We start from the raw sequence: 19,087 nt of genomic DNA on the forward strand, positions 1-19,087 counted from the left end.
ATGTCTCTGTCTCTCTCTGTCCCTTTCCTCTTCTCTTTCCTGAAAACCCTGACAGATACCATAACTATCAAGGCAGTAATAGAAAAATTCAGAAAGTAAAATAACAATACACAAAAATATGTAAATATTTTAAAATATTTGTATTTTAGGAAGCACCATAACAAACAAACAAAAAACAAACAAACAAAAAGCAGTGTAAATCCAACCACAAATTTGTAAACTTGATTTCCAATCTTGAGACCCACAAAGTCACTACTTAGAGTTGTGTAGACTTAAAGTGTTCAAGGCCTACTAGACAAAGGGCCCATCAGGGCTGACATCCAGCCTGTGCCCCAACCATCCATCAAACAATATATCTTAAACAGGCCTGGGCTTTCCCCTTGGACGCACTTCTTTTCTAATTTATACAAAGTTCCAGTGTGGCTATTTTAGCCCTTATGACAAAGCCCTAATATACTTTAGACAGAAAAAGTATTTATAAATCAGTAAGTGAAGGGAACCTGAAGGGAAAGAAGAGGAAAGAATTTAGGAAAATAATTTTTTTAAAAGGAAAAAGATTAATAGGCCAATAAACATTAGAAATTTATTCTCAATAAATAAAACTTAACAAGGCATACTTTTATCCATATGTTAGTTTTGGAATAAATACATCAAACTCATGGTCAGGTCTAATGAAAATGGATAATTCCACAATAAAAGTAACAATATAAATTTAAATAACCCCTGACATCTCTTAAGGACTTCCTGTATGCCAGTGCTATGTCGGGTTGATTCTTTCAATTAATCTTCACAACAGTCTAATGAGAGAGACTCCATCATTTCTGATTTATAAATGAGGAGACTGAGGCTAATGTGTCTGGACACACACTGCCAGTAGCAGAGTTGATGTTCTAACCAGGTGCATGGGCTCTAGAATCTATATTCTTAAGCTGTGTAAGGCCAACTCCCTCACTGTTAAGAGAAATGTAAGTCAGTACAACTTTTGGACAGACACTTGGGAAATATAAATTGGGCTCCCTGAAAAATGCCGGCAGACCTCTACCTAGTATTTCTGTGATAAAAGATGTCTACCAAAGAGTTGGATTAATATGTGAAAAATATAACTATTTCATTTTGCCCAAATACATAAAATGAATTAATGATCAATGTGATAAAATATAATAACAAAAATAATGTTTTCAATACACATTTCAATATATTAAGAAAAGTTCATGGTGTTTTGTTTTATTTTATTTTATTTTTTTTTAAAGATTTTATTTTTATTTATTTGACAGAGGGAGATCACAAGTAGACAGAGAGGCAGGCAGAGAGAGAGAGAGAGGGAAGCAGGCCCTCTGCTGAGCAGAGAGCCCGATGCGGGACTCGATCCCAGGACCCCGAGATCATGACCTGAGCCGAAGGCAGCGGCTTAACCCACTGAGCCACCCAGGCGCCCCTATGGTGTTTTGTTTTTAAAAAAAGGACACCAGGCTATATATGTAGTCCACATTCTCCAAAGCATTGATGAATGAAATTGACCATTGTCTCCCTCACAGTATTTACATTCTCACAGAAAATGCAGATACATAAACAAAAAGAAGATGGTAATTTACAATAAGGCTATGGAAAAAAATCAAGTAGGATAAGAGATAGTGGGAATGCCAGATTTTTTTTTTTTGTTTTTAATAGGATGTTAAGAATAGGTTTCATTGAGAAGGTGGCTTTTGACCAAAGACTTAAAGGAGGACATGGGAGTATCTATGTGTACATCTGGGAAAAGCAAAACACTGAGAGAACAGCCAGTGCGGAAACACTTAGATGGCTACTGCCTGAGGTTGTTAAACAACTCCTGGGACTGAAGTGGAATAAGATGGAGAGTGGTTGGGATGATAAGCAATTGTGGGTAGGGCCCTGTAAGACATTACCAACACATGGCTTTCTCCTCGGTGTGAAGTCGTGAGTGTGAGTTTTGAGTAGAGGACAGGCATTAGAACAGCTCTAACTGCTCCTGTTGGAAAACACAAGGATGGAAGCTAGGAGGCCAGATAAGGAGCAAGTTCACTAATCCAGACCAGCTCTGATGATGGCTCATTTCACAAATGTACACTATAAGACAGAAGCAGTCAGACTCCAGATACAGTATGAAATTAGAGCTAACAGGACTACCTGAAGATTATTATAGGTTGTAATTATAATAGAGAAGTCAAACATGATTCCAAGTATTGTAGCCTAAGAAACTCCAAGGATAAAATTGCCATTATATAAGATCATAAGCACTGTATTTGTAGACAGATTGGGAGGAAAACTGAAAGGGTAAATTTTGAATATATTTTATATACATATATAAAAATATATACACATTATATATACTAATATATGTATGTGTATACTTTGTATGCTACGTTCTATAGTGCCCCACAGATCTCTAAATTCCAGTTCTTTACTTTTTTTTTTTTTAATTTTTAATTTTTTATAAACATATATTTTTATCCCCAGGGGTACAGGTCTGTGAATCACCAGGTTTACACACTTCACAGCACTCACCAAAGCACATACCCTCCCCAATGTCCATAATCCCACCCCCTTCTCCCAACCCGCCTCCCCCCAGCAACCCTCAGTTTGTTTTGTGAGATTAAGAGTCACTTATGGTTTGTCTCCCTCCCAATTCCATCTTGTTTCATTGATTCTTCTTCTACCCACTTAAGCCCCCATGTTGCATCACCACTTCCTCATATCAGGGAGATCATATGATAGTTGTCTTTCTCTGCTTGACTTATTTCGCTAAGCATGATACGCTCTAATTCCATCCATGTTTTCGCAAATGGCAAGATTTCATTTCTTTTGATGGCTGCATAGTATTCCATTGTGTATATATAACACATCTTCTTGATCCATTCATCTGTTGATGGACATTATCTGTTGATGGTTCTTTTTTTTTTTTTAAATAGGATGTTAAGAATAGGTTTCATTGAGAAGGTGACTTTTGACCAAAGACTTAAAGGTTCTTGATGGTTCTTTCCATAGTTTGGCTATTGTGGACATTGCTGCTATAAACATTCGGGTGCACGTGCCCCTTTGGATCACTACGTTTGTATCTTTAGGGTAAATACCCAATAGTGCAATTGCTGGGTCATAGGGCAGTTCTATTTTCAACATTTTGAGGAACCTCCATGCTGTTTTCCAGAGTGGCTGCACCAGCTTGCATTCCCACCAACAGTGGAGGAGGGTTCCCCTTTCTCCGCATCTTCGCCAGCATCTGTCATTTCCTGACTTGTTGATTTTAGCCATTCTGACTGGTGTGAGGTGATATCTCATTGTGGTTTTGATTTGTATTTCCCTGATGCCGAGTGATATGGAGCACTTTTTCATGTGTCTGTTGGCCATCTGGATGTCTTCTTTGCAGAAATGTCTGCTCATGTCCTCTGCCCATTTCTTGATAGGATTATTTGTTCTTTGGGTGTTGGGTTTGCTAAGTTCTTTATAGATTTTGGACACTAGTCCTTTATCTGATATGTCATTTTCAAATATCTTCTCCCATTCTGTCAGTTGTCTTTTGGTTTTGTTCACTGTTTCCTTTGCTGTGCAAAAGCTTTTGATCTTGATGAAATCCCAATAGTTCATTTTTGCCCTTGCTTCCCTTGCCTTTGGCGATGTTCCTAGGAAGATGTTGCTGCGGCTGAGGTCAAAGAGGTTGCTGCCTGTGTTCTCCTCAAGGATTTTGATAGATTCCTTTCTCACATTGAGGGTCCTCCATCCATTTGGAGTCTATTTTTGTGTGTGGTGTAAGGAAATGGTCCAATTTCATTTTTCTGCATGTGGCTGTCCAATTTTCCCAACACCATTTATTGAAGAGGCTGTCTTTTTTCCATTGGACATTCTTTCCTGCTTTGTTGAAGATTAGTTGACCATCCAGTTCTTCACTTTGGATTCAGTTTTTCTTTCTGTTCCTCAGATTGGAGAAACTCAATCAACTTTCCCCAAGTTCACTAGTATTTCTTCTGACAACCAAAACTGCAGTCAAGCCCCCCTAAAGAATGTTTCATTTCTGTTATTGTACTTTTTTTTCTCATAATTTCTGCTTTTTATTTTTTCCATCTCTTTATTGATGATACTCCCTATTATTCTTCTGCTTCAATAGCCTTCACACATACAATGTAGGTATGATTTTGGGCTACAATCAAGCTCTATCTTCTTATTGCTGATCTTATTTTCCAAAGATGCTTAAAATCAAAATCTTCCATTGTACATATATTTCTGCAATGTGACTATGTCTCTCCCTGTCAGGATTTACAGTACAGATGCCAGACAAATGAGTGAAGAAGCCATCCTGTAAATGAGTTTTCCAAGTCCAAGGTGAGCTCAACTCTAAAATAAGCTGTCCCTTTGTGGCTCAGACATGAACTTCTCAGCTGAGTCCTTCCCCAGTCACAGACCGAAACTGTAAGGAGAATGAAATGTCTACCGAACCAGGACATTTTGGGAAACTGTCTGACACATATCAACCTGGAACACACACCTCCAGTCCTTCTTTTAGAGTCCCATGTGGTTATCTCAAATAGGCTTCCATGTATTTAAAGTTTCCACGTTTCCTTCTACTCTTCTCTTTTTATATTAACTATCCCAGAGAAACATTCTTAATATGACTCTTTGACAACTTTTACTGTTTTTCCTATCATGAACTTCCTTCTCAAAAATCTTCAGGATCGATGTCCTTGCCTTCAACTCTCTATCCCAGCTTATATAAAAATAGTATTCTTATGCCAAATCTGCCACTGCTTTCAGTCCTGAAGTACACCAACACTTATTCATGTGGTTGCTACTGCTGCTTTCCATAAACTCACTTTCGCTAACTCATCTGTTCCATGAGGGTTCCTAGTTCTCCATGTGGGTGCATGCTCTGGTGATCTGATCTCTGTGGGTTACCTTCTCATATTCCTGCTCACACCAGAAATGGGATCCCACATTCCTTTATTTATTAAAAAGATAAAAATAAAAACTAACGACATCCGTTAAATTGTAGTATTAGTTTGCATGTCTTTATCTAGAAATGCCGACATAATTATACTTGAAAAATCAGGGAGCACGGCTTATCCATTGCACCTCATCACTGAGCATGATAACTAGTATAACCCAGGAGCTCATTAAATGTTACTTGAAATGACAATCATTATGATGGAATCTCTGCTACTGGCATTAAGAGAAGATAATGCTAAAATTACTATTAAGAAAGAAATTCTATATATGTGCAGAAGAAGTAACTTTCATAATCATGCCTGTCTAAATAATACGTTACGTTGTACAGGTAGCAAAAAAAAAAAAAAAAAAAAAAGGAAAGAAATAAGGTTGAGACATCTGATATCATTATATAAATTGGGAATCTGCATTTCTATTGGGAATCTTGCAACTATATTAGCTACCAAAGTACAATTTTTGCTCTAACACCTCTATTCTATTTCCTTTTTTCTTTGTCATTCTAATCTCATGCCGCTATTGTACTCTGAAATGTACTGATCATTTCACTGTCACACCATTTGAAAATGAAGACATAATGGATCCCTTTTAATTCTTTTAGATATTCATCTAATGATTTACTAACTCATTAATGGATTAAGATGTATCTGCCCTGAGACTGTGCAGTGATCTGTTGAGAATAAGACAAATGAGACACCACTGAAAGCCTCAAGAAGTACTTTGCTAGTAGCATTGACAAAAAAAAAAAAATGAATGCAATAAAAACTTGAACTAGGAATGACAGTAGCACATAGCAGGGTCAACGGGTAAATAATCTAGAGGACTCAGGTTTAAGCAAAAACATCACTGAGGACATATAACACCTCAAAACTATTTTTTACTACTTTGCATGAAATTTAACATTAACTATAGAGTATATTAGTGTTAGATTGGTGGGGAATTGAGAAGGTTAAAATTCTTATACAGAGGAACTTTCGTTGTGTGACTGATAACACATCACTCAATAATAGAGAACACATCAATCAATTAAATAATAGTATTTAATTAATTTTCTCTCATTAACACTATATGTTTCCAGTACTTCCTTTATGGATTTGCATTCATTTGTCACATAATGAGAACATTTATTTTATTTATTCATTTATTCAACATTTAATTCCTACTATGTGAAAAATTTTTCTAGGTATTATGATTGAGTGGTGTTTTAGTTTTGGATGATTTCAAACAGTCTCAAGACAGGTTATTTTTGCTCTATCATTTTGCATATCTGTGCCAAGTTTCCCTGAAAGTTCATATTCAAGAGAGTAAAGCAAAAGTTTTTACTAATTAAAATGAACCTCAAAACCCAAGGGAAAATAGCAAGTGGGCTGCCTTAGTGATCTCTGTGATCTTTGAAAATTGCTTAACCTCTCTGTGTCTCATCTTCAGTGTGCCAGAGGCTTAGTCTAGGCTTTGGGGACACAGGAAAGTTCCCCACCCTGACCATGGTCACTGAGGTAGCTGCTTGAGGGGATTTTCTGTCAGAGTTGAGAGCACAGAGGGGCTGAAAGGATGGCCCTGGGAGACAGAGCTCTTAGAGAAGGAAATAGCTCATTGCCGCTGCTGGGGGAGGATGGCCAGGGAGGCATTCTCCCCCAAATTAGTGGAAACAGGTAACAGTGCAGGCATCTAGCCTAGTCTTCCCCTCTGTTTTGGGTCTCTTCCACATGCAGCCACTGGCCTCTCCCCTCTAGGCATAGCCAGAAGCCTTGCCAGGAAGGGCTGCTCCAGAAGGCTATTCCCTCAAGATCCCCAAAAAGACAATTTACACTCTCTGCAGGGGCTGGCCAGTGACTGAAATGGCACTAGTACCTGAGTGGGATCTGTGAGGCAGGAAACAATGGAGGTGTATTGAGCCTCATAGACAGGTCCATCCACACTGACCATACTTTGCACCATTGGCCCTCACAGGGACAGGTGCCACTTTCTAAGCACCCATGTGTGGGAGAGACAAATGGCTTGGCATTTGTGTATGCATGTATTTAATTTCACTTAATAATGCCAAATTCCTCTGCAACCTGGTTTACTCTCTCACTAATACTGCACAAGGAGCCCTATATTGCCACGTTCTTCTTACCAATTTGCATCATCCAAAATTCTAATTTTCTATTAATTTCATGGTGTAAATGTGTATTGTACATTCAATTTTTTCTCATAGGAGAAGTTAGTTCTGTGTTTGTATTAGTTTTCTAGGACTACCATAATAAATTACCACAGGCATTATGGTTTAAAATGACAAATTTATTCTTTCACATTTCTGTAGGCAGAAGTGTAAAATCAACACTAATGCAATATGATCTCATCAAGAGCCTTACCCTAATTACATCTGCCAATACCCTATTTCCAAGGTCACATTCTTAATTTTCAGGTAGACATGAGTTTGAGAGGACAGTATTCTATATACGCAAAGTGAGGCCAGATACTTGGTTCCTGGACTATTGAGAAATCATAGCAGAGTTATCATTTTACTAATTGATTGTTAACTTTATCCACATGGTTTTTTTCCTTAATTATGGCTTATGCACCTCTTAATCTCATGCATGATTAACCATTATCTTTGTCTTTTTTATCTCTCTTCTCTATTTACTCACTGATTATAGAAACATAATGAGGACTGGTCAGTAACATTTGTCTTGACATATCTGATCATGCCAGATCTCGAATAGTGCCTCATTGTTCAGAAGAATGCTTACCTCCATATTGCTTCAAGCACACTCTCTTCACCACCTGCCCATCCCTTACAAGTTTTCAAGAAACCCATTACCCTCCTTTCATGTATATAAGCTGTCTCTAGGCTCAACTGGGCATGTTGGCTTTGGAAATCCCCTCCCTTCTCAATGGGCTGCCCTTCTGATAATAAAGCTGTCTTTCCTTCAAAACTGGGATCGCAGACATTGCCTGACTATGTCTTAGGTGCACAGACAAGTTTGAGTTCCTGAACAAATTTGGTGAGCCAGCCAGGAGGTTTGTCCCTGAAGGAGGCAAGTCTTGGCCACAAGGGTGACTTCATGGGAATTTTCCACAGGATCTTGGATCACCACTGAATGCAAGAGAATTCCCTTGGCTGCCCTCCAGACCGGCACTGGCCTCTTCTCAAGACCAAGTTTTAAGTGAAGGAATGACACCTTCCATGAGCTCTGGGAGAACGTCTGTTGTTGAAGGGTGAGTTTTAGAGCACACAATCAGCAACTGTATTTCCTCTCTTAGGAATCTTTCCTAAGAAGACCTTTAAAGAAGGGCCCTCACATATTACAAGATTAAACAGTCATAAAACCATCCTGAGTTTCTTTTGTTGATGGATCATTTGCTTAGGTTTTTTTCCTACGGCGCTCATATTGCTAGTCCTGTCTGTCTTGTCTGTCTTGTCTGTCTGTCTTACCTGCATTATGGGAAACATCAGTTCAATCTAGAATGTAGCACTTTGGGTTGCATTATGCAAATCTGGCCTTGTTTTAGTTACACTTCTATGAACAAAAAGAAAAGAATGATATTCTTTTAGCTCAGCCACAATAAAACTGGAACAGTTTTATGCAAAGTAGCAATACTTCCCCAGAAACAATTCAAAGTCCTCAACCTCTCTGGGAACAACTTACCAAAATCATTCTCCATGCCTAAGACTGAAAAAAGAAAAGGGAAGAGAAAAGAAGCCTTTTAAAATCATAAAAAGCTAGAAAAACACCCTTCTCAAAATCTAGCCCAAAGGGCACCTGGGTAGCTCAGTCAGTTAAGCATCTGACTCTCGTATCAGGTCAGGTCTTGATTTCTAGGATGTGAGTTCAATCTCTGCATTGGGGTCCATGCCCAGTGTGGAACCTACTTAAAAAAAAAAATCTAGCTCACAATTTCCATAAGGTTATTGGTCAAGGAAAAATTCAAATCTTTACTGTACAGTCTTTTGTTTGTGTCTGGTAATATGGCATTATCTACTTCTGGTGGTATTACTAATGTTAATGATGAAAGAGCCCTATTTAGTTCAAGACAAGCACTTACAAGAATGGGGCATCCTACCACGCAAAGATAGAAACTAATTCAAATGCTTCTCTGGTTCATATAATCTGGAATAATCTCTGTTAAATTAAAGCTTGAGTTTGTTGGTTTAATGAAAATGGACATGTCTTTTGGAGTTATAGCTTTTATGAGTCTTGTTTGAAACATTACTCTTTCTCTACTGTTTGCTCTTCCAAATTTAAGACAACTCTCTCCTAAGAGATCTATGACTTACAGAGATTTGATAAAATATGCCTTTGTGAACAAATTCACTTTTTCTCCCTACCTGTACCCTCCAGAAATCAGAAACTCAGAGTTGGTATTCCTTCTTTTCTGACAATTATAGTTATTTCCATAAGTTCAAGAACATCTGTTCTTGTAACAAAACATTATTGGAAACATTGGTTATTTTATGAAGGCTTTGACTAGAATGCCATATTTAGGAGGGGGCATGCATAAACTCACATATGACCAGACAGCTTTAATGAACTAAGGTTGACTTTATAGTGCCAGTGAGCCCCTTAGAAATGTAAGCCTGGTGTCTTGCTTATGGAGTTCTCAGGAGCCTTACTGGGAGAGTAGAGAATGTTTCATGCTGGTAAGTGCAGGAACCTCAGGATATCTGGGGGACTTTGAGAAGAGAGGAAATAATCCAAAGCTACAGGTACTGCAGACAAATCAAAAGGCATGTATTTGACTTGGCTTTGGGTCTCAAAAGACTATTAAAATTTCAATCTGATATTCCTTATGAATAGATCTAGCAAAGCAGGTTTAAAAGAACCTGTGTGGCTGATCACAATTCTTGTTGGGCTTATGTAAATAGTTAAGCCAAGTTTGCTAAAACTGGATTTATTTTGCAAACATACTAGTCTCAATCTGACTACCTTCAATAAAAATGAGGGTAAATTTAGATAGAAAAAATTATATTTCAATAGCACACATTTCTGAATGTTAAATTCTAATTCTGATTGTCTTCACGTTTGTTCTTCACCTAAACAACTAACTAGATCATAAATTCTCCTGGTTTGTTCGAGTATCTGTCTATGACTCTCCCAACAAAGGTTTCCTATTTTTTCCCCATTCTTTTAACTTGAACAAACCTGGGATTCATCTACTAGCTCCAAACAATCCTGCCAGGCCAGAGGCATCAGAGCAACCAGACAAGGGGCCAACCTGTGACCCCAATCATGATATAAATTCAGAAGGATAAATAAATAAATAAATAAATAAATAAATAAATAAATAGATGCAGAAGGACTTCCCAGACTCCAAAAGTATCAAGAATCTATCCTGGTAGGAATAAAAACAGGAGTTTTAAGATTCAACAAGTTAATCAGATATCTCAAGAAGACCCCTCATCTTTTCTTGAACCACTCTATCAGGCACACTATCAATATGCTGACATTGATCCTGATGCACCTGAAAACTTAAAAGTGATAAATATGACTTGTATTAGCAAAGTGTTCCAGATATTCAAAGGAAATTACATAAAATAGAGATAGCTTTAGTGATGGCTACTTGGGCATTGGTAGGGAATGGTTTTAAGGTTTCTAATAAATGGGATTAAGTCCAGAAAACAGAGAAAAAAAACAAAGAAATAAAAATAAGACAGCATACTACTCTGCTTGCTTCTGCGACCTCAGGAAAATCTCCCCGAGAAACAGTAACATTCAAAAGCAAGGTCCAAGCCCTGTGCCCAGATACTCCAGAATATTGTTGAGGGCAGTTTTCCCACTTCCATTCTCCGGGCTATTGCTCTTCACCCCTTATTAGCAAGAAGTAGCTAGAACAGTCATTATTTCTATTCCCCATGATTGAGGAATTATAAAATAAGAATGGGGATTTGAGGCAGGTACCAGGTTCCCGGACCTGTTTTGAAAGCATAAGCAGAACTATAGTTGTATTAGTTGTATTATTAACTTGGCTCCATTTTCTGTTTTGTTCCCTACTTATTGTGGTTTATGCACCTCTTAACATCATGCACAATCAGTCATCAAGTTTTGCCATTTTTACTGTTACTCTCTGTTTACCCACTAATTGTAGAAACCCGTGGAGGGCTGGACAGTATTTTGACATATCTGATCATACCAGATTCTAATATTGCCACATTGTCCAGAAGAAGGCTTACCTCCAGACTGTTTCAAGGACACCACACCAAGTTTTCAATAAACATTACCTTCCTCTCATATACATAATCTATGCCTAGGACCAACAGAGGAAGGCAGCTTTGAGAATGATTCCCTGCCTTCTTCTTGGGCTAATGTCTCATGATAAAGCTTTCTTTGCTTCAAAACCAGTGTCTCAGAATTTGGCTTACAGTACATTGGGAGCAAGGACAAGTTTAAGTTTGGTGAAGACTATACCTCTATTTAGACTTTCTACAGAGAGAAATATAAACCAGTTACTATTTGTATTTACCTTTTTTCAATCAACACTATTTGTAAATTTCATCCATTTTATTATATATAGTCATTTTTAAAACCCAAATTCCTTTGAGTGACTCTTAGAGTTGAAAGTTTCTATATCACTTTTCTTTGACTCAAGTATATGAGAGCAATAAATTAGCCTTTGCATTATTTGTCTGTGGAGTCAGTTTTCCAGCCCTCAGTTATATTTTAACAAATTTCTGGATTTGGAGAAGAGGTAATTACAAATGGGATTCCAGAATTTGGTTAATACTGTTAGAGGTAGAACAGAATTATAAAGACATGCATGGCTTCTAAAAGCAGACTAGTTGGAATCTGTTCCTTTCCCTTCTAGCTGTGGAACGTTAAGCAAGTTATCAAAGCCTTCTGCTTCCATTCCCTCATACAGAGAATGGTGATGGAAGTAGCACCTCACTTTTAAGACTGAGAAACTCAAAGACTTCCCTAGACAGCCTAATTATTAACTTAATTAATTTACCCAATACTATCTTTTAGATACAGATGGAAGAATGGCTTTTGGCCACTCTCTTTAGTAGCCTCAAACAAGTCCTACTTTCCTATCTGACCAATTATGATCAAAGTAAAATCATTTGGCAGCATATTCTAAGCAAAGGGTTCAGTCTTCCAAACTGAAATGATGAGAAGATATATTTTTAGTTCCTCCTGAAATTTGGAGGGATCATCCATTCTTTTAGGGATGTTAAAAACTTAGTTTTATAAATTTATGGCAGGCAATAGATTTAAAAATCATGAACAATGATTTTTAACATGCAGACAGTTTATAGTTACTGGTCTGCTTTGCCTTTTTCAGAACACTCTAACTCCTAATGGTGACTTAATGAGTTGTGACGTCCACTGGAATTCTGGACTTAGCTGATCGGTATTAGCAGATGGGAAGCCCTTAAAATAACACTAAAATGTGTCCATGAAAATGGCTATTTTTGGTAATGGTGAGATGGTAATCAGCTCCACTGCCTCTTTGGAAGGTATAGGCTGCATACTGATTGCCTATTGGGGGACTGCAAAGACTCCAGACCATTCTTATTTTTTTTTTAAACAAATGGAGATTTTTATTGGTATAAATTTTTGTTAACATAAATTCTGTCATTTGAAAATAACAAAGAAACTTAAAAACATGTGACCTTTTACTTCCCCTTTTTAAAAAATTATTTTTATAAAAATATAATGTATTACTTGTTTTAGGAGTACAGGTCTGTGAATCATCAGGCTTACACATTTCACAGCACTCACCATAGCACACACCCTTCCCAATGTCCATAACCCCACCACCCTATCCCTAGCCCATCCAGCAACCCTCAGTTTGTTTTGTGAAATTAGGAATCTCCTATGGTTTTTCTTCCTCCCGATTTTGTTTTATTTTTTCCTTCCCTACCCACCCCCCACAACCCCCACCCTGCCTCTCAAATTCCTCATTCTTACAAAATCCTCCTTCCTATTCTGGGTTTTTGCTAAAGCTAAAAAGCGAAACCTAAGAGATTATGGGCACTAGGTGGCAGGCAAGCTTCCTATAAACTTCCAGTTTTTACTTAGTTTTAACACCATAATTTAGATTCCTTTTCTTAGATTTCTTCTACAGCTAAAAAGGATTTACCTCTACTCTTTGGAAATGTTCAATATAGCTCCAATGAAATTAAAAAAAATTTCCATGTCAAATAAACTAAGTGTTATTCATAGTTATCATCCCAAATATGTGTCATTTTTATAAAAATATGTAAAATATTCATTATATTGTGTAAGTGTATTAAAGGCAGTAATTCTTACTGGAAAACAGATGTGTCAGCAATTTTATGAGATATATCTATTTTATTCTTTGGCAACCAGGAAAAAATTCAGAGATAGTATTAACTCCTAGACATGTGATAAGCTAAAATATGAAGTAAAATGTTGAAAAATTATAGGAGAACATAAGATTATCATAGTTGAAACATTATATGCTAAGCCCAAGAAAATCAGCAAAAAATTTCAATGACTTAGTGTTCAGGTCAGTGGCTAATTTCAAAGAAATATACATATAACTCTACTTTTCCTTTATTCCAGAAATAGCAACAAACAAATAAACAAACAAAAACCCAAATAAAATAAAACCACACACAACTAAAAAATTGAACTCAAAAACTTAAAAAAAATTGTAAGTTTAAGGTAGTTTCTGTATATAATGAAGAAAGTTATAAAATGTTACTGGGGGTGGGATTATGGACATTGGGGAAGGTATGTGCTTTGGTGAGTGCTGTGAAGTGTGTAAACCTGGTGATTCACAGACCTGTACCCCTGGGGATAAAAACATATGTTTATAAAAATAAAAAAAAATAAAAAAAATAAAAGATCTTTAAAAAAAAGAAATGTTACTGGGGGACATAAAAGGTCTATATTAAGTTCAGAATATGAACCATGTTCTAGGATTAAAAAGACCAATACTGTTAATATTTCTCCATAAATCAATATATAAGATTAAATGAAATTATAATTACTTAGAATTCACATCATTTGATAAAATCATTCCAGCTAATATCAATAAATAACTGAACTGGTTTCAAGATAGTCTGAGGAAGAATAGCAATGAGGGCACTTATATAATAGATATTAAAATGTAAAATAGATTTTTAATAATGAAAACAACTTGCTATTGAATGAATCCCAAAGGCATCATGCTGACTGAAAAAACCATGCTCAAAAGGTTACTCACTATTTGATTCAACTTATATGACAGTTATTAAAAGGCAAATCAGGGACCAAAAAAAAAAAAAAAACCAAAAACAAAAACCCAGATCCCTTTTATCAGAGCTGGAACACGAGACAGAAGAATGGACCACAAAGGGGCAGAGGGAAATTTGAGGGTTGATGAAATTCTCCTATATTCTCATTGTTATGGTTACATGACTATGCATTTGTCATGATTCACAGCATTGTACACTAAAGAGAATGATTGTTTTTTCTATTTGTAAACTGTATTTTAAAAAATGAAAAAGAAAGTTTGATTCTGGTACTAAGAATTGAAGATAGACTTTTCAGGAGTACCAGTCACCCCTTCTTTCCTATAGGCTCTGAGTCAATTTATCAGTGAACTCAAAAAAAGGCAGAGACAAATATTGGTGTTATTACTGGTAAAGTTGTACTGGACTTGCAACCACGTAATATAGTACTGTCCATGACACAACATGATTGCAAATTTAGTGCACTCTCCCCATCAATGGGCTGTAAACTTCCTGAAATCAAGGATGTATCTTCTGGCTCATTGTAGGCTCACAAAATATGTGAAGCATGGTTGGAGGCACTGTATCTGGGGCAACTAAGTGACTAAAATGAATACACATTAACTAGGGATTACCTACTAAATGTACTTTTTTAGCACCAGTTAATCAGACACTCAGCTAAACGGCCTATGTGAGAAGTCATCTGTGTACATTTTCTACTGATAGATTCCCAATAACAGCTATAATTATAGTAGCACCAGTAATAACTACAAGCATAATAGAAGTAGTAATAATAATTATAAAAATTAAAAACATTCCAAAATAATAAAAGAAACATATAAAGAAATTTCTGTAGATAATTAAGTAGATAAAGATAATTTATTCATTTTTTTGAAATTTGCATGAAAAGAAGCAGTGAAGAGAGGATTTAAATGCATGTCTTCCAGACTCTACATGTCATGTGTTTAATCACTGAGAGTGACCAAAAAAGGGGTTTGCTCTTTAACAGTTACACCTACTGGTTCCTTTTATAGAACATGAAATAGCTTCAAAGTTCATTCCTTAAAATGTCCACACAAGAAATTATTTCTTCAGAAGCATCATCTACAAAGTGTGTTTCGCATTTATATGTCGAGTCCTTATCTTCTTTATGGCTGCTTTTACTTCTTGATTCCTTAATGTATAAATAATAGGATTTAAGAGAGGTGTGAAAATTGTATAAAACACAGAAAGAATTTTATCGACAGAGTATCTGCTGAAGGGCCATACATAGATAAAGACACATGGGGCAAAGAAGAGAGTGACAACTGTGATGTGTGCTGACAGAGTGGAGAAGGCCTTGGCTGAACTACCAGCAGCACGGTGCCTGACTGAATATATGATGATCCCATAGGAGACAAGCAAGAGGAGAAAGCAGACCAGGGACAGGAGGCCACTATCAGCAATAACCAGCAGTTGTAGCAGGTAGGTGTCCTTGCAGGCAAGTTTGATCACAAGGGGAAGGTCACAGAAAAAGCTGTCCACCACATTGGGACCACAGAAGGGCAAATTTAGCATGAAAGCCATCTGACTAGATGAATGCACAAATCCAACTGTATAGGAGGATAACAGCAGCCAAACAAGCACTCGTGGGCTCATGATGGTCAGGTAATGGAGGGGTTTGCATATGGCCACGTACCTGTCTATTGCCATGGCTACAAGCAACATCATCTCACTCCCCCCTAAGAGGTGCATGAAGAACATCTGAGAGTAACATCCCCACCAAGAGATGGTCTTCTGTTTTCGGAGGAAATCCACAATCATCTTAGGGGTAGCAAAAGAAGCTAGGATCATATCAATACAAGAGAGATTGATAAGCAGAAAATACATTGGTGTGTGAAGGCGTGAGTCAAAGATCACAGTGACCAAGATGAGGAGGTTTCCTAACACAATCCCTGCATAGACCACAGAGAATCCTAGGAAGAATAGAATCTGAAGATTCTGTGATTTAGAAAGTCCCAACAAAATAAACTCGGACACCACCGAATGGTTTGCCCTTTCCATGTTGTCAACTTTATCCCATCATAATCAAAGTGAGTGAGAATCGTGGGCAGAAAAGTTGTGGTCACAGAAAGTATGGTTCATGTTGGTATCTGATTTTGACACTTAAACTGGGTACCTGAACTTAAAGCACCTCCCACTTTTGGGGGGTGATTTTGTTAGTCAGTGATTCTGAAATGGCCCAGAGAAGTGTACCCAAAAAGCAAGGAGAATTCAGAATATATATTTCTGAAAGACAAAAATAAAAACAACACATGAAATCATCATTGTATTGTGGACTTGGAATCTGAAGACCTCAGTACAACACCTAGCTGAGCTACTCATTGGGGGCAACATAGGACAAGTATCTCCTTTCCAGGGTTAAGTTTCCTCCTCAGTAAAATGAAGTAAAAACAATCAGATTACATGATATTGAATGCCTGTTTATCATACGAAGAGGTATAGAAATATGATTATGATGGTGGTAGGTTCTACATTCATAGAAAAATACCAAGTTTCTTATCCTGGAAATGATAAATGTAGAAAATACAGCACGGATATTAAAGACCCATATTTTGAAAGAGATTCTGGTAAAGAACTATTAATTAAACCTTAAATTATGTCTTATTTGTAAGTTTTTGGCTCCTGAGAAATGTATTGCCTCTTTCCTGCTCCATTCTTGCATGAAACTGTCAGAGCTCATGCTACTATCAGTAATGGTGGTCATCACACACTTTGTAAGGGTGAAACATGCCATACATTATATACATGCCATACATTATTATATATGTTAACCATGTATAAATTATTCACTCAACATTTAACATCATTCACATCAAATGTCTCTTCTAGGATTTTAAGCAAGAAATACCTTGAATGTAGAAAGTCCACAGCCAAATGGAACTGAATTAATTTCATTTTCAGTTTGTATTGATTCATTCATTCTTTCACTTATTTGTTGCTATAAAGAGGATTGCTGTTTGGCTTGTGCATGTATCATTATCACAAGCTTCCAAATTTCAAAATGAGGTGGCTTGAAGTACCTGATTCATGTGGATAAGAGAAATACAATTTCTCTGTATTATGTCATAAATTTAGGTGATCTAAATTTATGCCATAACTTTCCCATCAGCCATGCTTATAACAATAGGAGTTTAACCAGTTTTGCTTTAAAAAATTATTTTCATCACTAATGGTTTTCAATCACCTAGATTTTTACAAATCTCCTTCAGTAAATATACGCAAACAATGAATCATGGAACACTACATCAAATACTAATCATGTACTCTATGGTGAGTAACATATCATCATCACCATCATCATAATAAAGTATAGGCTTCTGTTTTTGCATTACTTACCAGAGTGGAGAAAATACTTTCATGAGAATGTGTCTCATGTGAATCCTGGGAATAGCCTTACATCTCATTTTCCCATGTTCTCATTCATTCCCTGCAATTTATGCTCCCAGTCTTCAGTAATAGAAGGAAGAAGCATCATAATGCTATATAGTCTGTTTCTCTCAGACAATCCCATGTGTACATTTTATCCAACTGGGGATGTATTTTCCCTATAAAAAACATGTCCTCTGGCCAATTATCTGCTCTGAATACCTTGTATTGATGCAAAGTCTTAAGTCATATTAAGTATGTAAAGTTACTTATTTCCATGTAGAAAGGTTATGTCTCCTTTCAGTTTTAATGCAACATGGGGGCTTAAGTGGGTAGGAGAAGAATAAATGAAACAAGATGGGATTGGGAGGGAGACAAACCATAAGTGACTCTTAATCTCACAAAACAAACTGAGGGTTGCTGGGGGGAGGGGGTTTGGGAGAAGGGGGTGGGATTATGGACATTGGGGAGGGTATGTGCTTTGGCGAGTGCTGTGAAGTGTGTAAACCTGGTGATTCACAGACCTGTACCCCTGGGAATAAAAATATATGTTTATAAAAAATAAAAAATTAATTAAAAAAAAGATACATACTAATGCTTTTTGAAATCTTATTTTTGAAACTGCATATGAAGAAAATAGTACAGACTTCAAATATATATGAGGTAGTTTATACACATTCTAACATCTGGAATACTGACTACATGACTACTCAAATATCAACTGAAGGAGTGAATGAATGAATGAAATGCATAATGAATATTCAGCATCTAGATAAAGTCAGTATTAAAAAAAAGTCCATGTTAATTAGGAACTCTAAGCACATTTCTTTAAAACTGTCAAATTGGATGTTGAAGCATTTTTAAACAGAAACAGAATAACCATTCTAATAAAATTGTTAGGAGTATGTATTTTTCCCTAATTTACTTTTAAAAAGGATCAAGGTGCTTACACGAATGGAAAAGAAAGCATGCCACATGTAGCTGGAAGATAACTCTTAACAGTTTGTTTCCTGGATAGCCTTTGAGAAAAGTAATATACGCATTAGCACAGTGCGAGTGTTCCGTGTCTGTGTGTGTGTGTGTGTGTGTGTGGTGTGGGTATTAGTATCTATTTATATTTATATGATTTTTCTTAAAACAATAATGTTCAATACTATTTATTGAGAGAATAATATTCATATGCATAGTTATTTTCCTTGGGTTTGTCAATACATTAAAAATATATTCCTAATAGCACAAGAAAATCCACATTTCATCACGATACAGAATTCCATTTCTTTGATGATAAATAATCCTAATTCCCCCCACAAATACAGTTTACTTTTAGGAAATGAACATTATTCACAAGAATTCTGTTTTCATCCCGTCATTGTCTTCTTTAAAGAAAAAACAACAATTACAAACGCCAAGTTGACCTGGGCCTTCACAATCAGCCTCTCATCCACTCTAAATATCCGATACTGTTTTATAACAGTGCCAAAATACAACTTCTGTTTTGGTAAAAACAAATTCATGGTTTTCTGCATTTCTATCCCTACGTGTTTCATCATTTTAGGTAGCCAAATT

At 36.5% G+C, this 19,087-nt stretch overlaps 1 protein-coding gene across 1 annotated transcript; it reads right to left on the minus strand.

Moving 5' to 3' along the window:
• Positions 1–11,977: 11,977 nt before the first annotated feature.
• LOC116590105 (olfactory receptor 4K13) lies at positions 11,978–16,159 on the minus strand. The gene is made up of 2 exons (XM_032341766.1): positions 15,236–16,159; positions 11,978–12,031 (listed from the first exon to the last, which is right to left on the minus strand). Exons 1-2 carry the CDS (start codon positions 16,154–16,156, stop codon positions 11,978–11,980), a joined length of 975 nt encoding a protein of 324 aa, XP_032197657.1. The 5' UTR covers positions 16,157–16,159.
• Positions 16,160–19,087: the final 2,928 nt, after the last annotated feature.

This window comes from Mustela erminea, chromosome 5 (assembly GCF_009829155.1).
Source record: "Mustela erminea isolate mMusErm1 chromosome 5, mMusErm1.Pri, whole genome shotgun sequence".
Taxonomy (NCBI): domain Eukaryota; kingdom Metazoa; phylum Chordata; class Mammalia; order Carnivora; family Mustelidae; genus Mustela; species Mustela erminea.